The 25,523-nt window shown below is 40.6% G+C and overlaps 2 protein-coding genes across 2 annotated transcripts in view; both read left to right on the top strand.

Annotated features, from left to right (window-relative positions):
* The window catches only part of LOC114664587 (gastrula zinc finger protein XlCGF57.1-like), a 536,731-nt gene that overhangs the window by 260,282 nt on the left and 250,926 nt on the right, over window positions 1-25,523 (top strand). The window lies entirely within an intron of this gene.
* Window positions 10,298-25,523, top strand: part of LOC114664516 (zinc finger protein 135-like) — a 46,639-nt gene continuing 31,413 nt past the window's right edge. Inside the window, exons 1-2 of the mRNA XM_028818657.2 lie at window positions 10,298-10,461; window positions 13,370-13,832. Of these exons, the coding sequence (XP_028674490.2) occupies window positions 13,406-13,832 (427 nt within the window). The 5' untranslated portion in view covers window positions 10,298-10,461; window positions 13,370-13,405. The remainder of the gene's footprint in view (window positions 10,462-13,369; window positions 13,833-25,523) is intronic.

Here is a 25,523-nt window from a genome sequence, read left to right as displayed (position 1 = left end):
GGGCATTTTAAATAATCTGGCATTTATACTATTTAACACCTTCGTTATTTTTTTATTAAAAATATAAAAATGGGAATGTGACCAGACTATGACTGAAAAAATGAAGATCCACAAACAACCCTTTTTGGAGACCCTGGAGAGGGTGCTAGAGGGCACACCTTCTGGGGACTCCCTTGTTCTGCTGGGAGACTTCAATGCTCACGTGGGCAATGACAGTGAGACCTGGAAGGGCATGATTTGGAGGAATGCCCCCCCCCCCCCCCCCCCCCCCCGATCTGAACCTGAGCGGTGTTTTGTTATTGGACTTTTGTGCTCGTCACGGATTGTCCATAATGAACACCATGTTCAAGCATAGGGGTGCCCATATGTGCACCTGGCACCAGGACACCCTAGGCCTCAGTTCGATGATCGACTTCGTGGTCGTGTCATCGGACTTGTGGCCACATGTCTTGGACACTCGAGTGAAGAGAGGGGCAGAGCTGTCAACTGATCACCACCTGGTGGTGAGTTGGCTTCGATGGTGGGGGAGCATGCCGGTCAGGCCTGGTAGGCCCAAAAGTATTGTGAGGGTCTGCTGGGACCGTCTGGCAGAGTCCCCTGTCAGAAGTAGCTTCAACTCCCACCTCTGGCAGAACTTTGACCACGTCCCAAGGGAGGTGGGGATCATTGAATCCGAATGGACCATGTTCCGTGCCTCTATTGTTGAGGCGGCTGACCGGAGATGTGGCCATAAGGTGGTCAGTGCCTGTCATGGCAGCAATCCCTGAACCTGTTGGTGGACACCGGCGGTGAGGGATGCCATCAAGCTGAAGAAGGAGTCCTACAGGACCTTTTTGTCCTGTGGGACTCCAGAGGCAGCTAATAGGCACTGGCAAGCCAAGCAGAATGCTGCTTCGGTGGTTGCGGAGGCAAAAACTCGGGCGTGGGAGGAGTTTGGGGAGGCAATGGAGAACATCTTCCGGACGGCTTCGAGGATGTTCTGGTCCACCATCCAGCGTCTCAAGAGGGGAAACCAGAGCAGTGTCAACACTTTGTGTGGTGGGGATGTGGCGCTGCTGACCTTGACTTGGGATGTTGTGGGTTGGTGGGGGGGATACTACGAAGACCTCCTCAATCCCACTAACATGCCTTCCAATGAGGAAGCAGAGCCTGGGGACTTGGAGGTGGGCTCTCCCATCCATGGGACTGAGGTCACCGAGGTGGTCAAAAAACTCCTTGGTGGCAGGGCCCAGGGGGTAGATGAGATACGCCCGGAGTTCCTCAAGGCTCTGGATGTTGTAGGACTATCTTGGTTGACACGCCTCTGCAACATCGTATGGACATCAGGGACAGTGCCTCTGGATTGGCAGACTGGGGTGGTGGTCCCCCTCTTTAAGAAACGGGACCAGAGGGTGTCTTCCAACTACAGAGAGATCACACTCCTCAGCCTCCCTGGAAAAGTCTGTTTTTGGGTCCTGGAGAGGAGGGTCTGTCAGATAGTCAAACCTCGGATTCAGGAGGAACAGTGTGGTTTTCGTCCTAGTCACAGAACAGTGGACCAGCTCTACACCCTTGCCAGGGTCCTGGAGGGTGCATGGGAGTTTGCCCAACCAGTCTACATGTGTTTTGTGGACTTGAAAAAGGCATTCAACCGTATCCCTCAGGAAATCCTGTGGGGGGTGCTCCGAGAATATGGGGTACTGGACCCCTTGATAAGGGCCGTTCAGTCCCTGTACAACCAGTGTCAGAGCTTGGTCCGCATTGCTGGCAGTAAGTCGAACCCATTTCCGGTGAGAGTTGGACTCCACCAGGGCTGCTCTTTGTCACCAATTCTGTTCATAATTTTTATGGACAGAATTTCTAGGCACAGCCAAGGCATTGAGGGGGTTTGGTTTGGTGGGCTCAGGATTGCAGATGATTTTTGCAGATGATGTTGTCCTGTCTGCTTAATCAGGCCATGATCTTCAGCTCTCTCTGGATCGGTTGGCAGCTGAGAGTGAAGAGGCTGGGATAAGATTCAGTACCTCCAAATATGAGACCATGGTCCTCAGCTGGAAAAAGATGGAGTGCCCTCTCAGGGTTGGGAGCAAGATCCTGCCCCAAGTGGAGGAGTTCAAGTATCTCAGGGTCTTGTTCATGAGTGAGAGAAGAATGGAGTGGGAGATCGACAGGCGGATCTGTACGGTGTCCGCAGTGATGCGGGCTCTGCATCGATCTGTTGTGGTGAAAAAGGAACTGAGCCATAAGGCAAAGCTCTCAATTTACCGGTCGATTTACGGTCCTTCCCTCACCTATGGTCATGAGCTATGGGTAGTGACTGAAAGAACGAGATCGCGAATACAAGCGGCTGAAATGAGTTTCCTTCGCAGGGTGTCTGGGCTCTCCCTTAAAGATAGGGTGAGAAGCTCAGTCATCTGGGAGGGGATCAGAATAGAGTCACTGCTCCTCCGCATCGAGAGGAGTCAGATGAGGTGGCTCAGGCATCTGATCAGGATGCCTCCTGTACTCCACCCTGGTGAGGTGTTCTGGGCACGTCTAACCAGGAGAAGGCCCCGGAGAAGACCCAGGAGACGCTGGAAGGACTATGTCTCTCAGCTGACCTAGAAACGCCTCGGGATTTGCCCGGAAGAGCTAGTAGAAGAGGCCGGGGAGAGGGAAGTCTGGGCATCTCTGCTCAAGCTGCTGCCCCTGTGACCCAATCTCGGAAAAGATACAGGAAGCGAATGGATGGATGGATGGAGGTCCACAAGCATATTTCTTTGGAGCAGTCCTGGCGCTGAAGGACTGAAGCTGACCAATCAGATGTAATCCAGTCCTTGACTCCACAGTTCTTCTCAAAGACATAGAATTACTAGACACCACATGACCAGCCGCATCATACATCAACGTCGCCGCCATTTTGCGAGTGGCACTGCTGTGGAATGAAGTAATGGATAAAGATGCCTCATGCATGTGCTGCTTGGGCTTGTACAAACCGCTGTATGCTCCAAACCAGATCCTGGGGGATTACATTTCATAGGTGAGGCTGAACAATTGTTTTGGTTATATTTGGCCATTAGAGAATCCCGTTTTATAATTTTAAATTCAGCTACGCCAGGCTAAGCTACCAAAGCTATGCATTTATGTGCTCAACTGAGCCTCCAAACAACATTTTGGCTAAACGTATTTAGTCACTAAATATGTAGATTGTTGTTAGCTGTTAACATTTCTCAAACTTTGAAGGTTTCCTAAAGAAATCCACCTCAGGAGGCAGTGGGAGGTAGCCCTTAGACGGGATTTTGAGAAAGCTGTCCTGTGATGTGTGCCGTGCTAGTTTGGTAATAGATGCTGTACCGGCATCATATGATCAAAGCTACCACTTGCTCACATTAAAAAATAAAGGAGGTTTGATGATTCCTTCTGAGGGTACAGTCAAGGTGGTCAAAGTAGCTGAGCGTGTTATCCGACAGTCGACATTAGGACAAGCTGTCAGTGTATCTTTGATCAATCAGTTTGTTTGGGCTGAGATTGGTTCAGATGATGTGGTTTTTCTCAAGGAGCACATTGAGGAAACACAGTTTGAAATTGACAACCATCATTTTATACTCATGTCTTTAGTTGTGTCTGTCTTCCACAAACTAAGGCTGCACCATATTGCCAGACTGAATACTCTCAAATTACAGAGTGGCAACACAAGGAAAAAGCTATGTAAGACAGTTCTGTTTCATGGATTTTAGATCCTACCCTGTATATATTTAAGTAACCACATTGTGTGTGTGCGTGTGCACGTGTGTGTGTGAGAGAGAGATTGAGAGAGGAATGAGTGAAATGTTTTCAGAAATTATTAAGCCAATTTGTTTACAATAAAATTGTTTATTTTTGTCATTGAGTGTATCATTTCACTGTTAAAAGAAAGACCAGACTGCTGGTTGCAGTCTTACTATTTTGACTTTCAGATATTAGTCAAGTTTTCATCTCAATAATTAATAATAATAACAATAATACATTTTTTTTAATAGGAGCCTTTCTTAGCACTCAAGGTCACTTTACAATAAAATTAAGCAACATTAGTAAAAATAAAACAAGAGAATGATAAATCAAAAAGTGATAATTAGCAAACAAACAAAGATAACTGTCAGTAACAGTTCAAAATTCACAATTGGTATGCCAGTTTGAAAAGATAAGTTTTCAGGGTAGTTTTAAAATGTGTTATTTAATCGAGCTGATGAATATGAAAGGGAAGAGAATTCCAGAGTTGAGGAGCACTATGAGAGACGCTCGAGCTCCCATAGAACTGAGTCTGATGTGTGGCACAAAGTAGAGCTGCAGATGAGGATCTGAGTGAGCGAGGGGAGTGCAAGTCTGTTGGAGATCAGTGAGGTTGTGGAGAGCTTTAAATGTTAAGAGCAATATTTTGTATTGTATTCTGTAGTTAACAGGGAGCCAGTGAAGTTGAGAGAGAATAGGTGTAATATGTTCAGTGCATTTAGAACAGGTTATTATCCTGGCAGCAGAATTTTGAAGAAGTTGTAAGCGATGGATAAGTTTTTGTGGGATGCCAGATAGAATAACATTACAGTAATGTATGCGTGAGGTGTCTAGAGCATTAACCGATACTTCAGTACTGTGTTTTGCGTAAGAACAGGACGAAGTCTAGAAATGTTTCGGAGATGGAAGGAGGCAGTCCGAGAAATGTTACTTATATGGGAGGAATTATTTAATATTAACAATAATTATTATTATTATTTAATAATTGCCATTACTAGTGTATAAATTAATATAAATAATTGCATTTAAACGATTCGCCAAAACCTGTTGTATGTAAACGATACTGTTTTAAACGTTATTATTTTTTCATCAGAAAACCCGGTTTCCACGTCTACCTGTATTAGTTTAAATGGCACTTTTGCCACTCGCAATATGGCGAACGCGCTGACGTATCGTGTCGACTAGGCAACACAAAGATTGCGGCGTCTACTTATATTTGTCTATGGTTATTCTTCCCCCCTTTACCCGCCCTCGAAACGAGATGTAGGATGACTTCCGTTTCCGAGGATCCGCATGACATCATACAGTTTGGGATGCCTGCTGAGAAAAAAATATAAGTAAGTGATTTTTTTTTTATTAACCTTAACAACAATGTGTTGTACTGCCGTATGATGGACTTGGTTCATTCGCCAGTTCAGAAAAGGAGTATGCAATCGTAAGAAAACCTGGAATTTTTAAATAACTCTCAGCGTCACGGAGAGAAACAGTACTACCTCCGTCGAATCCCCCTAATCCAGGTCAGTGTTGCAGATGGGAGAAGTTTACACCCTGCAACATCAGGCGCAGCTGAGAAATCGTCGTTTTAGGAGGGCCAGTGCATTGCAGGGCACGTTCGTGTACATGCCGACGAAGACCCAAACTAGCATCACCAGTTTACTTGACTTAACCTTGCAGTCTTTGGGACGTGAGAGGAAATCTCAATAAGACACGGAGGGAACGTACCCACTCCACACAGACAGAGGCCGGGTGCGGGATTCGGACCAAGGGTGGTGAGATTGCAGTGTTAACTGGGTGACCTCTGCACGTGGGCTAAGCAAAAAAAGAAAAGCGATTTATTGGAGACTTCATTTTCTAATTTAAGCGGCAGGTTTAACATATACATTTATAAATAAATAAAATAAGCAGGTGTCAATAAAGTGTAAGTATAATAAAGACTAATCCAGAATAAAGAGCTGATTTAATGCAGTACAAAAAAATAATAAATAATAAGTTTTAAGAAGTACTTGCAAACTAAACAAGTGGACTAATTGTAATAAAAAATTAAAGTCTAAGGCAGAAATGTATGTAAAATAATCAAAAAAGAGCTCTCATTTGGAGCATAAATAGTACCTAAATCAAACGTGCAATGAATTAACATACATGTAGAAAGTATTTATAAACAAGTAGTAGAAAAATGCTTTTCAGTCTCACGGGCACTGTCTGAAAGGATAATCAATCTTTAATATGGAAAATAGGAAAGTGCTGCTACTTTACAGACCCTGGACCCCACTTCAGGCCAGTTGTCATCCTGGTAGAGTAAATATAAAGTTATAGTTTTAAAGCCTAGAATAAAAAAATCAGGTTAAGTAATGATGTAATAGCTAGCTTACATGTATTTTTCCCTATTGGCAGAGCCATGTAGGTCCTCTTCTGATATACCTGCCCCTCCAACCTAAATATATATATATATATATATATATATATACACCATTCCATACAGACATACCATAATTTGAGCACACATCAGAGTAACCAAAAAGAAAAAAAAAACTTCTAACATCTGTCACAGTGAGATAATATGCCTACGTAATGCCTCACTGTGACATCCAAGTCAAAAATTTTCCTTCTTTTTAGTCATTCTGGTAATGCATATATATATATATATATATATATATATATATATATATATATATATATATATAGTAATGGTCGGCTGGGGCCCTTGCCTAGCCACCACGCCCGGAGACTAGAAGGAGCGGGAGAGGAGCAGTATCTCCCCTGGAACATGAGAGGGCAGCCGCCCTGGTGGGTGTCGGGGGGCATGGGAACAGAGCTTGGACTGTGGCTGCTGGTGCACTGCGTCAGGTGCTGTATAAAGAAAAGGCAAATTAAATGTGTGTGTTTTTGGGACTTGTGAGTTTGCATGTCTGTCTGTGGCCAGGCTAATTCCACAATATATACACACACACACACTAGCTGCGTGTGGTGTTCGGGACAAAAAACAACCTGAAGACTCCCTTGCAGTTTTACTATATACAGTACGTGAACTTGGAGTGGCGCCAGCTAAGTCTTACGAATTACCCAGAGCAGAGGACCCCATCTGTGCTTGCTTCCCCACTGGCTTTCGTAGAAGTTCTATTCATCTCTGTCTCATGAAAACATCTCCAGATAGATCAATCTAACTAACTAACCTGTTAGAATTCCATTGATGTTGCTAGAAGCAACCTTCTCCAGTACAACAGAATCCAGTATGTTTCAGTATCCACACCACAAACTGCATCTGTATGAAATGACTTTTTATATACCATAACAATGCAGCAGACATGGCACCAGCTACCAGAAAGTGGTTGCAATGTATCTGTTATTATAATTACTTTATTCACTTCAGCCTCACAAGGGCCTGTATCTCTTTTGGCAACATCAGTCTAAAGGAAGGAAGCAGCCATGTACAGGCTTTGTTTACTTTCTTGGACAATCCATCCATCTTTCATTCTCACTTCTGTGAATCTTAATTGGCTCATCAATAATGATAACTGACAATATGCTAATACAATTTATATGTGTACTTACCTCACACTTTAACACATGAATTTAGTGATAAAACTGAAGCCTCAATTTCTTTGAAAAGTATCAGTCTATCAATACAATAATTTATTTTGTGAATTCTCCAAAATGTGAAAGAAATTGTTAGAGTTGTAACTACTATTCAGTCTAGTTTGTTTCAGTTTATCACATTGATGTTCATTGTGTTCTGCATTCAATCGGTCAGTCATTTTCTAACCCTCTTAGTCCTGAATAGGTTCACGGGGGATCTGCTGGAGCCTATCTCAGCCAGCATAGTGTGCAATGCGGGAATAAACCCTGGACAGGGCACCAGTCCATTTCAGGGTGACCACACACGCACACTAGGACCAATTTTAGGATCGCCAATTCACCTAACCTGCAGAAAATGACAATCTTGTTACTGGTGCGGATTCACTAAAGACACAAATTCATCCATCCAGAAAGGTTTGTAAATTTGCAGAAACTGCAGGTATCTGATTACTCTCTGAATCCACTATATCAGGTACTTTTCTGATGGCTTGAAACAGACAGGCAGTGTGATGTAGTGGATAAAGCAAGTGCTGGACCTTCAAGCGCACATTTAGCAGTTCAGTTCCCACTACTGCCTCAGTATGTAATCCTCAGCCAATCACGTAATGTGCTTTTACTCTAACTGTGCAAAATATCAGTAAACAGTTGCAATATTTCCTGATCTTATAAAATATATTGAATAAAGATGGAAGCCAAATATAGCAATAATTAAAGTAAACAGCCTGAGCCATTGGCCTATTAACAATACCAAAGAACATGCCTGCCAAATGCTGAGCACATACAGTTTTATTAGTCTTCATGCTCATCAAGGAAAGTGTGTATACCTGGTCATCTGGTGGGCCTTCTGGCTGTTAGATTTAAAATGAATGTTGAAGCTGGTAATACTAAGGTGACACAGTGGTAAAGAAGTCTGCACTACTGCCTTTTAGATCCTTCATTCTGGATATAGTCCAGCTGCTGCTATTTGTCTGTGTAGAGTTTGCACATTCTCTTTAAGTCTTTCTGAGCTTTTCTCAAGGTACTCCACTTTTACTTCCATGTCTCCAAAGATGTGCATGTTTAATGTTAGCTTAAATGAAGAATCTAAAATTGCCTGCAGTTTGGGCGTGAATGGGCCGTGCAGCAGATTTGGGTTCCATCTGGTGCTTTTTATTGTTTTGCATCTGAAGTAACTGCACTGCTACAAAGCTGAATTGGATCAAATAGATTTGTGAATGCTATGTCTGTATGTTGTACCTCTTTTGAGGAGTATCAGGGACATACTGATTTCATCATTTCTTTTCTAAGGATCTTTAATGTAGCCTTGTGCTAAGGAGGGTGCTATATAAAGAAAACATTGAATTATCACTGAATTCTCATACGACAGGAGTTTGCTTCATTTTGCTTCTCAATTTTTACTGTATTAACAAACTCCTTATTCAGTTCTTTGATATTTTCAACCATATGCACTGCTGTATTTTTAAAAATAACTTAAATAATGGCAATTGTGGAGTGTTGACATTTCTGGTTTGTTTGGCCGATTCAGTAATTTACTTCTTAGGTGTGCAACACTTAATGCTTTCTGTTTTCAATACAATGTTATTCCTGTTTCTGTTTACCACAACATTTGCATTCTGACATATTTCATTTGAAAATTCAGTTTTATTGATAGACTTGAAGATTCAGTTTTGAATATCTCCGTGTAAGTCTTGATACTTTGAATATTTTTCCCAAAGTGTGATTGCTCTGATATACTGCATTAGCTCTCATTTTGCTGTTCTGATAAATTCCAGCAAACTAAGAACAGTGGATATTTTTTTAAAATAGTGAATCCCGGGAGGTTTAAACATATTGGGGAAGAATTTCCTTTAGTCACGTACACCAGTTTTAGTTAGGAGATGGAAAGTCTGCGGTAGATGCTATTGACTGGACTATAACAATAATAATAATAAGTTTTATTTATGTAGCACCTTTCATACACTCAAGGACACTTTTCAATTCAATAAACACATTAACAAGACAGTAGAAATTACATATATGAAAAGAATAATACTCATTGAAAAGATGTGTTTTTAACAGACGTTTGAAATGAATAATAGATTTTTCCTTGTGAAGGCAGAGAGGGAGAGAATTCCAAATTTTAGGAATAATATGGTAATTACCAAACAAATACTGTATCACAAATTAAATGAATGAGATATACTATATGTATTTTAATTAATACATGATATACCTTGCTAAAGTTTTTCTTGCACATAGATTTAAGACTGAAACTGATGAAGTGTGTATTTTGTCAGAACAATCTATAAATATTTTCTCATCAATACTTTTAACATATTTTGGATTGATTTACAACATTGTCCTGAATTCCTCTGTTGCCCTTATATTAATCCTGAATTATTTTGATATATTGGTGTTTCAAAAGAAATAATGTTAATCCTAATGTCATATACCTGATAAGTCTTGCTTAATCAAGATTTCAAATCTGGTAGATATGGTCTAACACAACTCCTGGTCCATATTTTGGTTTTGTCACATCTGGACAGTACAACTGTGCTGCTAGAAGTACTGGCATTTGTCACCAAGACACTGCAGATGAATTAACAAGAATCATTGCAATAAACACTTGTAATCAGAGTGGGAATGTTTGTCGGACAAAATATTACACTATTCTACACTATTCTATATTATAGATACACACAAAAAGTTATATATAACTTTTTGTGTGTATAATATATGTTTATGTATTGTTTAAATTTTAGCTTGTAAAAAGCCAGACTTACCCTTGGGACAAATTATCTATCTATCTATCTATCTATCTATCTATCTATCTATCTATCTATCTATCTATCTATCTATCTATCTATCACAAAGCCAATGAAGATGAGAACTGAAAGGGATGTTTAAGTTTGTACTTTTACTTTGATACATTCAGTTGGACTTTGGAGCGGAAGTAGTTTTAAATTCTTGACTTTTAATTTGATACGTTCCGTTGCACTTGTGACCGGAAGTAGTTGTTGTTAGTTAGTTGGCAACTGTTGCTGCGCGGTTTTTTTTGGCGGCGTTGAAGTGGAAGATAGAATGTCAAGTTGCAGTCTTTGAACTCGTTAGTTTGTGTGGCCCGGTCGTTTTAGGCCACATTAAATTAAGGCATAGCCCCAAGACAGAGAGCGAGCAAGGAAGGTACGTACACAAAGACTATACGAGAGTAAGCAAGAAGGAGCAGTCGGTCCTGATTTCACCGTAGACCTGCGTGTCTGCACCGCTCATAGGCAACTAGATCGATCACTTGCTTTTCATTACCGAATCGCAGTTGTTCTTTGCAACACACTTAATTATGTTAACACACATCTGTGGCCCTCCCGAATATTCATTACGTCTTTGTACTTTCTGTCCGTCTGAAATGGCCGCCGCAATCATTCATCCCAAACCTGGGATGAAGTATTATTATTATTATTTTTTTGTAATGAACTAATTTTGGATAATATTGTTGCAGAGATTCTGTGTTACTTGACAGGACTGTTGTTTTTGTAATATAGTTCTGCGTGTTTTCCTGAGATAGGTCGGGGGTTTAGCTATTTTGTCATTTAAAACGTGTTTCTCTTCAATGTGGTTTCTCTTACTGGAGAGTCTCCCCAGCAAGCCTCAGACCCTTCCATCATTTGTGAGATTTTAGAATAAGCGTTCCAGATTAAAGGTGGAGTACATTTTGTGAAGTATGGGAGAGTGGAGCTGTTCTCAGGTTACTTCAAAGTGGACGCCAGTTCGCAGTTGTCACGATTATTAAACGTGGATTACTGTGATTCGGAACTGGGACTAAACGTCGTTATACTTGTAATTGTATATGTAGTACTCCTCGATTAAACATCTGTTGAGGAATGAAGGTTTAGTAGAAAATAACAAGAATTTTTCACTGCATGAAAATGGAAATAATTGGCAATGGATTCACAATTAGAGTTTTAAGACGGAATGGTATACAAATCCTTTTTGAAAGTGACATTGGCAAGAGGGATCTCTTTTAATGTGGTGTTGTAAATTTTAAAATAATTTAAAATTATTCCAGGTGTAGTAAACTAATTGAAGACTCTTGTGTAGGAGCAGACATTTTAAAAAGTAAACGGAAGCTATATGGCACAGATTATCAGTTTATGTAATTTTGTTACAGACCTAACACCGGATTGTTTGCAAGAAGTACTCTTAATACCCTTTTGAATCATTAAGGCACATAATTTTAACAAAGTTTAATGTTTGTGGTTTAAAATCAGGGTAACTGCTAACATGGTTAAAAGCTTTAATTGGAGTCACAAATCATAGCCATTAATAAACTGGCCAGCTGACTGGCAATACTAATAGTTTTGGTTCTTCTAATTCTGGTTGTTTGCCATATTTAATATAACAGTAGACTCAGGTTAGTCATTCTAAAGAAATTGGAGGGGTAGAGTAACATATTAAAGATAGCTATAGTATGTGTCAGAAATTTCAAAATTAATATTATCCACACCTTGGAAAAGTTCATTTTCCCCGAAACATTAACATTTTATGAAGTTCAGGGTTCAAGTCTCCTCCCTTATTTTGACTGACAAAATTCATTCTCCATTGTCATACACCTTTTTCCCCAAGTGACCCACAATATCCAGGAAACCTTACCATTGTTATACGAGAAGGTTAGCTGACTTGCTCGTGGTCTCACAAAGAACCACAATCTGCTCAGTTCAATTCAGGGTTGGGGGGCCAATGTGGAATTCCCAGTCCACATAATCAGCATATTTTTGGGGTGTTCAAAGATAACCCTTGCATCAATTGGGATAGTGTGCTGGGTTTGAACTCCGGATGCTGAATCCATGAGGCAGAACCACCAGCCTTCTAATTTCAGTTGCAGTGTTTTACTCACCATACTATGTAATTGAAGTGAATGATTTGTGCCTTTTCAAGGGGAGCACAAGACATTTGTTCAGTCTACTCTTTGCACTGTGCATATTTTTTAGTACCAGCAGATATATTTAAATTAAAGTCTGTTGCTTCTGCTGTCTTGGTCTGAAGATGTTTATTCAGAAAGTGAAAACTGTTTCAGAACAGATGATTCACATTCAAGGGCTTATTTTTATTTTTTTGTTTATTTAATTTGCTTATTAGTTGGCAACAGCTAAGTTTTAGTAATTTCCTACTTCTACATGTTCCCATCTTGAGTGCTGCCTAGTCATTCTACACATAGGTAACACAATGTATGCAAGTCATTGGCAACAGATGCACAGTGAATGCATGCAGAGAGCTGTGGGGTATATGTTCAGTCATCCAGATTGGCATTAAAATGAAGTCATTTTGTTCTGCATGTGTTCATGCATATTCATGAATGTGATGAATTTGAATTTCCCTTGAGCATCTGAAGGCCACACCCCAAAAACCTCTTCAATGCTAAGGAGTGTTGGATTGATATTCAAATTTTAACTTATTGTATCGGTTGACTTGTGAAAGCAGGTATTCTTTCTCTTTGCTGTAATAGTTTAAAAAATGCTGTTTTCTGCTTTTTCATTACATAGAAACGCATTGTCATGCTTCCAAAAAAAGAACCGTAAGCACCCTGATTCAATAGGCAGTGTTGAGATCAGAGATACTCCATAGCAAAGCCAAAATCGAGGCAATATTCATAGTCAGAAAAATGTTCTAAACTGGAGAAAGAAAAAGAGTATTGTAATCAAAACAAACAGCAAAATGTTTTGGGGGCATCCTTGTACTTGGATATAGAAACAACTTTGAGGGGACTTTTATCCCGTGTCATTGTAATTGACATTTCATGATCTTAGAGAACACAAGCTCAAAAATGAGGGCACTACCCCAACAATGGGAGCCCAAAATAGTGCTGCAGTAAATAAAAATAAAAACAGGGATCAGTAGTATTCCCATAAAAGACTAGCAAATTCTGAGGATCCTGACCGGTTAATCATTGTGTGCGTGTGTATTCTAGAGTGGATCCTGTAAACTGTTCATGTTAGATTCCTCCTTTGCCCAAATGAAAATCCAAACATTAAAGACAAATTTGGCTGCCATTTTTTTGATGCTCTCCTCATAATGTTTTATCCTGTTCTTTCTACAGAGAAAAGATAAATCTTCCACTGCTAATTAAACCTAGATGTTTGAAATGAAAGAGGTTTACCCAGCTGTTCAGAGGCCTCTACAAATGATGTTTAAATGTGAAGACAGCAGTAATGTCAACGAAGGGGAGAGTCCCACTTTGCACAGTAGTCTCCATTTCTCCTACACCATGGAGAAGAGAGGTCTGTACATTAAGGAAGAAGATTGCGAGTGGGAATCCCTTGCCATTAAAGAAGACTCTGAGGAGATGTCTGACAGCACAGATTTGAAATTTGAAATTTTAAGTTGCGTCAAGGAAGAGGACATTAAAACAGAGTATATATGTCCAGATGAAGATGTAACAGGGTTAGACTCTTGCCTGAGTGGACATGGCTACCTACAGGATCATTCTGTCCCTATAAAGTTGGAATCTTTGGACTGTGAAATTAAAGAGAAAGCATCATGTTCAACTTACTCTGGAGAAGGTAGGTACTAAACATTTTAAAATTTTTATTAGAAATGCACCAGTCTTGGTTATTATGACCAGTTTAAATTTTACATCTGAATCCATTTTGAAAACTTCTGCCACTCTACCTACCACAAGTGCCTTGTGGATGTTCAGGTTCTCGTTGATTATGAGAGAGAGGTTGGGAGTATGCATTGATAGTGCATTGCTGCACCCGCCACATAACAAACCACCTGGATTGGGACCAGAGTGCAGCGGATGACACCTAGGCACCACACTGAAACAGTTTAAAACACTTAAACGCCAGTAACGGCAGACTGCATGATAATGTGCAGTGAATACACTTGACTTGAGACATGACATTCCTAGTTTTCAGACTTTTTCTCCGTATGTTTAGCATTTGTTTGCTCAGAGGTTGATGTGCTTGCTGCTTCCTGATCAGCTCTTCTTTTCTCCACCCTAGCGGCCCACTTCTTCTCTTCTTTCGTCGGCATCTTTTCGCGTTAAAACTGATTAAGTCAGCGTTTGTGTTGTAATTACTTAGTATGTTTTCCTTAATTTTTCAATTAAGCTGGCACTTAAATCATTCTTCAGGCAGATTGAACACTTAAGATATGAAGAGGTAGAGGAAGTGACAGTGGAGATAGTAGTGATGATGCCTTCTAGCTATCTGCTTCAAGAATGATTTGAGATATGGAAAGGTATGGGAGGTGACGGCGAAGGTGGTAGGGATGAGAATGGTATTGCTTTTAGTTGAGTTTAGTTTGTTGTTGCAGGCCATAATATTGATGCAGCTTCACTGAAAGTCAAGGCAGGGTACCTTTCCAAAAATATTTCATGTTGAGAACAGATTCATTATTTAAGCCTGTACCGATCCTGGTCGGCTGTTTGCTTTTTCAAGTTTTTCAAATGACAGGCTTAAAAGGCCTGCAGGGGCTGCCATCCTCAGCATGTAGCATCTGATTATGTTGCTTTGATCAGAGTCTTGCTGCGTTTGCAACTTCAACTTTTTGCATTTATGCTCCCAAACAAACTTGTCTCTGTCTACATGGGTTATATCCTGAATCAACAGTACACTTTGGCCTCTGCTGTGCTTTGAAATTCTAATGATCAGAGTGAGAATCTGTACATGTAAAGCTTTTACTTATCAAAATGCTGAGATTTACTTTGGTATACACAAAGTTTACTGACAGTGCCCATATAGGAGTCAAATACTGGCAGAGTGATGGATCTGAGGCTAGGGATCTGCACTGGCAATCGGAAGGTTGCTGGTTCGAATCCCGTAAATGCCAAAAGGGATTCTGCTCTGTTGGGCCTTTGAGCAAGGCCCTTAACCTGCAATTGCTGAGCACTTTGAGTAGTGAGAAAAGCGCTATATAAATGCAAAGAATTATTATTATATTTCACTAATTGCAATGTAATATCATTACTAATAAGTCCTAACATTAATTCCTGGTTCTAAATATATGGATCCTTAAATCTTTAAAAAAAAATCGCAACACTGCATGATAAAATGCCTTTTTTTTTTCTCATTAACATGAAGCAGGTTTCTGGGTTATCAGGGTAAAGTAATGCAGAAATATCAATATCTGGATTTGTACACCTTTAAGGGGTCATCTGTGACAGTTACCAGTAGCTTTGTTTATGAGTTTATTTGTTTTTCAGCTAGGAACGTTTGAGAGGCAACGCACACACACTCACGCACACACACACACACACGGAGACCAGGAGCTTGCAGGCCTGTCCTTTATGTGCGGCCATTAATATTGTAGTTTTGTGAAAATGAGTGAAATGTTCATTGAGTATTATTACTGTTGTGACATTTTAATATGCCTAAGTTTATGCTTAATATCAAAAGCAACTTTTCTGTTCATGGCAGTAACGGTGAGCATTTTCATTTACTCACATTCCTTCACTACTAAAAGTAGTTTCCACTTACAGATAACACAGGTAAAACATACTACTTGTATAGACGTGGCCAAAGGTTTTGAGACTGACACAAGTCTTGGTTTTCACAAAATTTGCTGCTTCAGTGTTTTTAGATCTTTTTGTCAGGTGTTTCTATGGTATGCTGAAGTACAATTACAAGCATTTCATAAGTTTCAAAGGCCTTTCACATTACATTTATATGCAGAGTTAATATTTGCAGTGTTGACCCTTCTGTTACAAGACCTCTGCAGTTCGCCCTGCCAACTTCTGGGACAAATCCTGACTGATGGCAAACTCTCATGTTTCCCACAGTGCTTCGCTCTCAGAGATACGGACTCCTAAAATCTGAAGAGTGGGCAGCTCAGCCTGTGGTATGCTTACATTTTATGTCTCCTCAAATAACCAAGTGAATCGATCAAGCCTCACATGATTGTTTCTTTTGCGTCAATGTCACCATAAGTAAGTAAAACCATTCTGCCTTTGCTAACACATTACCCACATGTTACACCCAGGAATTATGCAAGGTGTTGACCTTGGAAGTTACTGAGTCAACTTTCCTTGGATTATTCACTCTGCTTTGTCCACACATGCAGTTGACTCGACACGTTACCCATAAATTCCTGTATATGGCAATGAGACTCATGGAAGGCTTCAGGATGTTATGACTCATTTCTGCTTTGCACCCTGTGCTAGCTGGGATAGGTTTCAACCCTCCTCCACCCAACAGTGACTGATTTTTGGATCAGCATCCATTCGATCAGATCTTCTCAATCTTTTGCTCTGCAAACATTGTTTAATTTGCTTTACTGGCAAAAGTGGAAACCTAGAAGTGCAAATGCATATGCAAGAGTTTTCCATCACTCCACAATAATAACATTGCCTAGTGATCAATAAGGTATATGCTTACTTGCCCATAGCATATTTTGAGCAAAAGTACACAGTTCTGGGGCCTCATGTATAAATGATGCGTACGCACAGAAATGTTGCGTACAAACGTTTCCACGCTCAAATCGCGATGTGTAAAACCTAAACTTGGCGTAAAGCCATGCACATTTCCACGGTACCTCATACCCTGGCGTACGCAATTTCTCCGCTCGGTTTTGCAGACTGGCGGCACCCAGCGTCAAAGCAGTGCTACTGTTCCTGTGTGGTTACCCTTTCTTTCTTAGACCCACATTCCTGACACGGCTTTATGAATACACTGAAACTAACTGCATATTGTTTATTAGTGTAATGCATCTGATTGTAATTAACCTGTAGCAATATAATGGTCCAGGGAAAAGCCATAGTATTCCAAATACCATAACTGCTTTAGCATTGTTACTCTCACTGCATCTTCTTCTTCTTTCAGCTGCTCCCATTAAGGGTTGCCACAGCGGATCATCTTTTTCCATATTACTCTCACTGCACCACTCGGAGTATTTATATCACTGTATCTGAGTGGGGAATCACAGCAGCAGCTGATCAGAAAGAGAATTATCGATATACAGCATCAAGCAAATGCTTCAAAGCCTTTCCTGTACAGACCTCGCGGTTCACAAACAGTTTAATTCCAAGAACTACAAACATACTCAATCAAGTGCTCCCTGTAGAACTGTTTGTACTTATAAGTACAACTACTTCACTGTAAACTTGCACTACAGTTATAATATTGCACAACCTGCGCCACTTTATAAAGCACGTATGATGATGATATCATTTTTAAGATGAAATGCAGCAAAATATGTTGATTATATTATACAGATAAAACTTTAACTTCATTTAAATAATCTGTATTGTTAATAATTAAACATATCAGGACATGGTGCTGCAGCGCTAGCTAGTTCATGGATTGCTCCTGCCTTGCGTTGTATTCTTGCTGGTGCTGATGCGACACTGGAAGGATAGACGGATAGAGTAATTAAACATGTACTACGAGGATATTTCAATGTTCCTTAAAAGTTTTGAAGAACTGGCGTTCTAAACTTACAGATGGCTTAACGTCTATTACAGAGCTGATTGTGTGGTGATTGGGTATTTGGATAAAGAAAAGTAAAGACAGGAATTGGAGGTTAGTACGTTTGAAAGAGACAGTACTTCTGTAATAAATTATTTCATCGAATGTCGCGCATGGCGCAGCAAGCCTCTTGCGTGAGACATGAACAAGCACTGCACCACCGTGTTCCCATGTTTAATAACATGCTTTCATTCCTATCATTATGAAAAAGATATCACGTATACATCTCAGTATTTTAATTATTCAGAGAGCTGTAATATCATGAATGTAATGGATTCTGTGTCCTGTCGGAGAAAGAGAATGAATGGAAGCACATAGTGATTCACATACACAGAGCATATAGAAGATCAAATACAGAACAAAGCATTTAACTTGCTACTTTAGTTACGATGGGATTTGAGAAACTAGTAAAATAAACGATTTTAACATGAAGTTTGTAATGTTCTACTTTAATGACAAAATAAACTACGTGATTAAAGTGGAAATTTCGAGATTAAAGTTGACATTTCATGTTTTTTCCCCCACTGTGTGCCTATTTTTTTTCTCTGTACCCTAATAAGCTTTCATATGACACTCAGACGGTGGGCTACGAGTCGCCTTTTCATGCCAACTTTGATATGTGACTTCTTTTTTATTTTGGGCACTGTGCGACTTTGTGAACTTGATTTTTCGAGTTTCTCCGAAACTCGATCAACTTTCTTTTGTTGATTATACCACTGTTTAAACCAACAAATAGTACGTTTTTCCTTTGCCTCCACTTGGTATTTGCTGATATTCTTATATTTTCCCCCGTGCTTTTCCCATTGTCTTTTCACAGAAGGCTATTTATATTTATTTGCATATTTAACGAGGTGTAATTCTGGGAGGAGTTGGGGCGGGACAGAAAGCGCGTGCACTTGCGTTACTTTTCACGCTGATCGGGATTTATGTAGCGGAAGAATGTGGAAGTTTGCGTACGTACAGATTCCTGCATCTGGATTTTTCTGTGCGTACGTACATTCCTGCTTTTGTGCTTACGCCATGTTATAGTGTGAGTTCTACGCACGCCATTATACATGAGGCCCCTGGTCTGTTGCTGATAAACCAGTCCATCGCTGCTTCAAATACGTCCAAAAATCATACCTGGATGGTTTACCTTTGCTGCAGGAATAGAGGTTTTTGGGTTGCTGGAAAGTGGACTGATGTTCTGATATCAAAAAAAAAAAAAAAATAATAAAAAGAGAGAATCCTTTGTGACTCTTTCTTGTAAGAAATCCCAAACGCTCTATTAGTGACTTCTGGTGCCATGGTGAAGTGGTCAGTAGGATTTTCCCACAGGCTTACCAAACTGAAATTTTCACTGCTAGGATCATTGCCTCTAATTTGAAGTGTTTGCTGATTTAATAGAAAAGCTTGTTTAGGTTCTTTATAGTGCTTTAGAATCTCCACTGTTGTACATTAAGAAGGAGGCATGGATTCCATCTGTTAATGAAATACTTTTCTAAAAAAAAAAAACTTGAGTGCTGGTTTATACACAGTGATTCTGATATGTGATCCCTTCTTTAGTACATACCGGAAACTTGCAAATGCTTTTGATCATGGAAGTTACCGTAGTTTGAAAAGCCTAATTAGTACACTTAAAATATGAGGTGAGGCATAATTCATATGAAACAAATACAGTGGAACCTCGGTTTGCGAGCACAATTCGTTCCAGAAACGTGCTTGTAATCCAAAGCATTCGTATATCAAAGCGAATTTCCCCATAAGAAATAATGGAAATTCGTTTCACAACCCACAAATATTAATATGAAAATGATTAATACAAAATATAAAGTAAAAATACATAAAACAAATTAACCTGCACTTTACCTTTGAAAAGAATCATGGCTGGTGTGAGGGAGACAAAAGAGAGGAGGATTATTGCGTCGGACAACTTTCACTCTAACTAACGGAATCCCTGCTATCTGTTGGCTCACTGGAATCTTTTTCTTTTTTTGCAACTTTAACAAGGAACCTATCCAATGACGGTTGCTTTTGCCTGAAGAGTCACTGCACTTGGACTCAAAATGAAAAAAAAAAAATGCTTTATGCAATGTAAGGTTTCTAATCTCTTTTGGGACTCCGAACCCCCAACGGGACAACACGTGGAAGAGCGTCCCAAAGCAAGCAACCACAGGCTGCCAGCGCTGTAGCAGTTTGCTATTAAAGTGAATCAGAAAATATCGCAGTCAAGCTATAAGCACCTGCTGTCGATGGGTGATTCAAGGAACATTATAAATGCAAGAGCACAGTATAACTTGGCCACTAACCTGCTCACGACCCTGCCTGATTGCTGTGTCTCTGTATAGGAGAGTGGTAGATCCCACTACAATAAATAACCCTGCTGTTCCTGTTTCATGGTGAGTAAAGCTGGTTTTACTAAAGTACTGTGACTCGGCCTCATGTGTTGGGGTGCATGATAATAATAATAATAATTCATTACATTTATATAGCGCTTTTCTTAGTACTCAAAGCGCTATCCACACAGGGAGGAACCGGGAAGCGAACCCACAGTCTTCCACAGTCTCTTACTGCAAAGCAGCAGCACTACCACTGCGCCACCTGATAGGCACTTGCGTTACAACACACACACGTGGTCACCATGCTATAGTAAACGGTATATGCTCGTACGGATGTTGATTATATGAGTGAGGCATGCCGACTGAGAACGAGCATGGGAGACAATTACCCACAATCCCCTCGCTTGTTTATCAAGTTAAAATTTATTGAAAGTTTTAGCTCGCCTTGCAAAACACTTGCATACCAAGTTACTCGCAATCCAAGGTTTCACTGTACATGAAATTGAACGGTTTACTTGTACAGGGCACCTTGACTAACATGCTTTACAGAGAAACGCCAAGATATCCAATGAATCAGCAGTGCAGCTAATTGCAGTAGATTTCCCTCTCATGATACTGCTTGACCCACAAAAGAGTGTACCATCTGATGGTGGTTTATGGTACTGTATATGAAAAGCAATGCCAGATTTTGGAACTAGAGTACATGGCTTTTATGGGACAAGGACTTGACAGTCCTTGTGTACTTATGCTTGTCCTCGGCCAAGAAATGTATAGATGTGATTAAAAACACTAACATTTTTTATGAAACTGTATAGATATTTAAAGAATCCTAATTTTGCATATGGTGTTTTCATTGTCCTGCAATGGGTTATTTTTGCACTTGTTTTCTTTCCCACAAGATCACAAATATGAAGACTGGAAATACTATCACCCTTTACGTTCCATGTGGACTATGAGGCTTCATCATTTGTTTGTTTGTGAAACATCAGTGTGTGTGTGTGTGTGTGTGTGTGTGTAGATTTTTTTACTCTTTCATACAAGTATTGTAATCATCCAAAATTTTGAACTTGAGATTTTGATGAATCTTGACGTTTTAGACCTCTGTGAGTCCAATTTACTTTCTCGTAGGGAAAGTATTGTAATCGTACAATAATTCAATTTTGATGAATGTCAACATTTTAGACCTCCCTGTGTCCAAAAATACCTTTTCTGGAATTATGTGTGTGTGTGTGTGTGTGTGTGTGTGTGTATGTAAACACGATAACTTGAGTACACTTTCACTTAGGTCAGCCAAATTTTTCAATCAAGCATTAGGTACAAAACATAGATTTCTATCAACTTTTGAGCTATTTCCGTTAACCGGAAGTGGTACTTTTTTATTCATGCAGCTTCAGAGTCTGATTTATTCAACTTTACTTTTATAATAATTGTTTGATATATTATTAATTTAATTTGATTAATTATTGATGATTCTTTAATGTACATAATATCTTCTTATATAATACACTACCGTGGCTGTTCGTTTGTCTGTCCAGGATTTTAAATCACCTGTACCTTGCAAACTGTTTGACCTATTGACCTGATAGTTGGTACACATGTACTATGTGACCTCTACTGTCCGCTTTCGGGGCGATGATTTTTATTACTTTTTTTATTTTTATGTTATTTTATTGTAGAATTAGCTCTCGGCAGCAGGGCTGCCATGCGACGCATGCGTATGGCTAAATCATTCTTGAGGCAGATTGAAGACTTGAGTACCAGCTTAAGTGAAGAATTAAGAAAAATGTACTAAGTAATTGCAACATAAAAAATGACTTAATCAGTTTTAGCGTGAAAAGATGCCGACGTTAGAAGAGAAGAAGCGGGCCACTAGGGTGGAGAAAAGAAGAGTTGCTCAGGAAGCAGCAAGCACATCAACCTCTGAGCAAACGAATGCTAAATGTACAGAGAAAGAGGATGAAAACTATTGCCAAGTGTATTCACTGCACATTATCATGCAGTCTGCCATTACTGGTAAAAATATAATCATTGTCTTGCGATTTACTCCTCAAATATCCATCCCCATATATGAGTATACGAGAAAGTCTAGGGGAGACCTCTTCCAATTTTCTTTTTTTTTTTTGATACAGTGGGGTTGTTCACTCAGTTTTCTTACTTGTTAAGAGCCACAGCTGCTGTTACTCAGCTCTCCCAGATTTGCATCTCTAATACTGTATTTCCCCCACTAATGGGTATTCATACTGCCACATACTCTTAGGACATGCAAAATTTATTTTCACCATTTTGTTGTGCCAGTGTCAATCATATAGGATTGTGTCTTAAAGGGTAAATTTGATCTTTTTGCAGTCGGATGTTTTTTTCACAATCATAACAACTGTTTTGCTCCATAAATCAGTGTTGTTAAGTGAAGTGTCATTTATGAGTTAAAACAAAGCATCCTCTACCAGCAGCTTAGAATGTGACTTAACAAATATGTCTGTCATTAAACAGCAAAGGTTCAGATTTCAGGAAAGTGTTTTCCTTGTTTTGGAGGTAGGTTTATGGCAACGAAATGATGTTTGAAGTAATTATTCTAGATTCTTTTTATTATTTGTTCTCGGGAAGGATACATATTCTCCTTTCTGTTGACAGCAACCAGTGTGTGTGTGTAGCCATCATGCAACTGCCGGTGTATATATGAGGTTTTGTTGCGTGCCCAGTAAGGAGCGCTTGCTCCTGTAATAGAACAGGTTCATTGCTGAGAAACGCACTGCTGAAAGGTCGTTCTGCTTACAGTTTTTCCTCAAAATAACCACATCACTAACACAAATCAGTCACGACTAGACATGTGAGGATATCAAAGGTGTTATTGTGTCAGTTATAAAAAACACTAACACACATTGAAATCATTTCATCACATTTTGCATTGAAACAGAACATAAACTATTGTCATTGAAAAGAAAAAAAAAATCTACTGCCTCAGGTGTTTTAAACCAGGTGGTTTAATGTCCGATTATATAAATAGACATACATAAGTCACCAATAACTTGCATAAACAGCATGTATGTCCACTTTGCAACAACCACAAGTAAGCATACAAAATGCAGATTTTCTTTTTCTTAATATAAAAACCACTACTAATCCACTCAGATATTCAGCTGCTGATATTTAAAGATCGTAAATATAAACAAATTAAATGAGTAGTATTGATGAACATCTCTTCATGAAGAAATAAAATGCTTCTGAAGTACTCTCGTATGTATTTAATTCCTTTTCTTGTAAAAATACTAACATATTTACTTTGTCCAGTTTAACATGTGAGGGGAGACAGTGTGCCCATTAGATTTAAATAGTCTCCCTGATAATACACTGGAATGCGTAAAATCCGCCTGGCAACCTTGACAAGGTGAGGTAACTCTGACACTTGGCCCTCCTGCCACATCAGTGAATCCTCATCTGGTTGAGTAGATAGATGGATACTTTATTAATCCCAAGGGGAAATTCACAATGGATATTCACAGTGGATAGCAATGAAGGATAACTTAAATGTGTGAGACTTGTAATCCATGCAAAACCTGAGTCTCTATCTCTATCTCTGTCTCATCTCATCAAGCAGCTGGGGGTGCCGGGATGACTGGAGGAGGGCTTACGCCTCCTCCAGACCACGAGGGAGCGACTGCCCTGGTGGCTTTGGGGACCACAGGAATGGAGTCTTAGAAGCTCAACCCTATAGGGGCCGTGGTCACTGCCAGGGGGCGCCCCAATGCCTATGGAGCCCTGGCCCTCAGTACTTCCACCACACCTGGAAGGGCTGATGGAAGCTTATTGGGAGGCACCTGGAGCATGTCCAGGTGTGTATAAAAGCGGCTGCCTCCCTCCATTCGATGGCTGGAGTCGGGTGGAAGAAGGACGGAAGTTGGAGGAGAGGAGTGGAGTGGAGGCGGTGAAGAAAGGCATTAAGGAAGAGGCCTGGATTGTGGACTGATTGGTGCTGCGGCACTGGGTTTGTGTGCGGGTTACTTTATTGTTGTAAATATTGTAAATAAAGCGTGTGTGGTGATTTTAAATGATGTCTGCCTGTTTGTGTCCGGGCTGGTTCCCACAATGGCATCCCAGATGGGTCTCTCTGCCTGTTACAAGGCAGGGATCCGTCTACTTAAATAATTTTGTGGATGGCCCTGCGCAGCAGGTGCGCCCACACACGCGCCGCAGGAGCGGCATGCACACAACCCCGCAAGAGCGACTAGCCCCACGGACCCTCACCGGTCCGCCAAAGGGCCATTCCCAGCTGGTGTGCGAAGAAATCATTGGGCATAGCAGGAGTGCAGCAGGCTCCTACAAGCACGCCGCCACGGGAGTTGCCCGGGATGGCATTGCGTCTAGCGAGGCCACGCCAAGGATGTTTCCTTGGACAGATGGGACCTGGAAGGTAAGTTCCCTGCCAAGTGGTAGTCGGCCCTGTGGGGCTGGACTTTGTTCCTGTGTTGCAGGCAGGGGCCCCCCCAGAACCGCATCGGTGGGAGACACATGCCAGTCCGTGGGGCTTTGACAGCGCGGCGGCACTTGGAAAAGCTGCAGATGAGGAGTCGCTGCAGCTTCGAAGGCCACGGCAGCTACGAGGCTGCCCGGTGGGGAGACAAGATGGCCACGGACCGGAAGTCCCTCCCCAAGACAGGCAAGGGATTGAACGGTGTGTGTTGTGTGCTTGCCGATGATGAGATGTCAGAGGCGGGACCAATGAATGTCTGTCCCGAGCCGGGGTAGGACCCAATTGGGCCTAACAAGAGGCCCCACAGGACGCAGTCGATACTTCCGCCACACCAGGAAGGGCCAGCGGAAGCTTATCGGGAAGCACCTGGAGCACATCCGGGTGTGTATAAAAGGGGCCGCCTCCCTCCATTCGATGGCTGGAATCAGGTGGAAGAAGGATGGAAGTCGGAGTGAAGAAAGGAATTAAGGAAGAGGCCTCAACTGTGGAGTGATTGGTGCTGTGGCACTGGGTTTGTATGCGGGTTACTTTATTGTTGTAAATAAAGCGTGTGTGGTGTTTTAAACGATGTCTGCCTGTCTGTGTCTGGGCTAATTCCCACAATATAGATGGATAGATAGATAGATATATCTATGTATGTAATGTAAAAAGCAGGCTATTTGTATGAATGCACAGTGTGTTAAAATACACAAGTGATGCACTGAAAATCATTAATCTTCATGGCAGTGCAAATTGGAAATGTTGGGTGGAAGATCATGAAGTTAACTATGAGTCTATAGGTGTTTACACCACTGCCTTTCAGCTTAACTGTTTTGGAAATGATGTGAAAATAAAATGAAAAAGGTGATGTCTATAATTTGAATCGATCCTACTTGCAGTAATTTTTAAGACTGGTTTGTAGTGCTTGTTTGTGAGCTTTTATGCATCAGTGCTAAGCAATGTGCTGTGGCAGCTAACTAGATTAATGCACCTACTTTAAAGAAACTGTTTCCGCGATAC

Source organism: Erpetoichthys calabaricus, chromosome 1, assembly GCF_900747795.2.
Source record: "Erpetoichthys calabaricus chromosome 1, fErpCal1.3, whole genome shotgun sequence".
NCBI classification, from domain to species: domain Eukaryota; kingdom Metazoa; phylum Chordata; class Cladistia; order Polypteriformes; family Polypteridae; genus Erpetoichthys; species Erpetoichthys calabaricus.
Note: the sequence above shows the minus strand (reverse complement) of the source record. Positions and strands in the feature narration are given on the sequence as shown.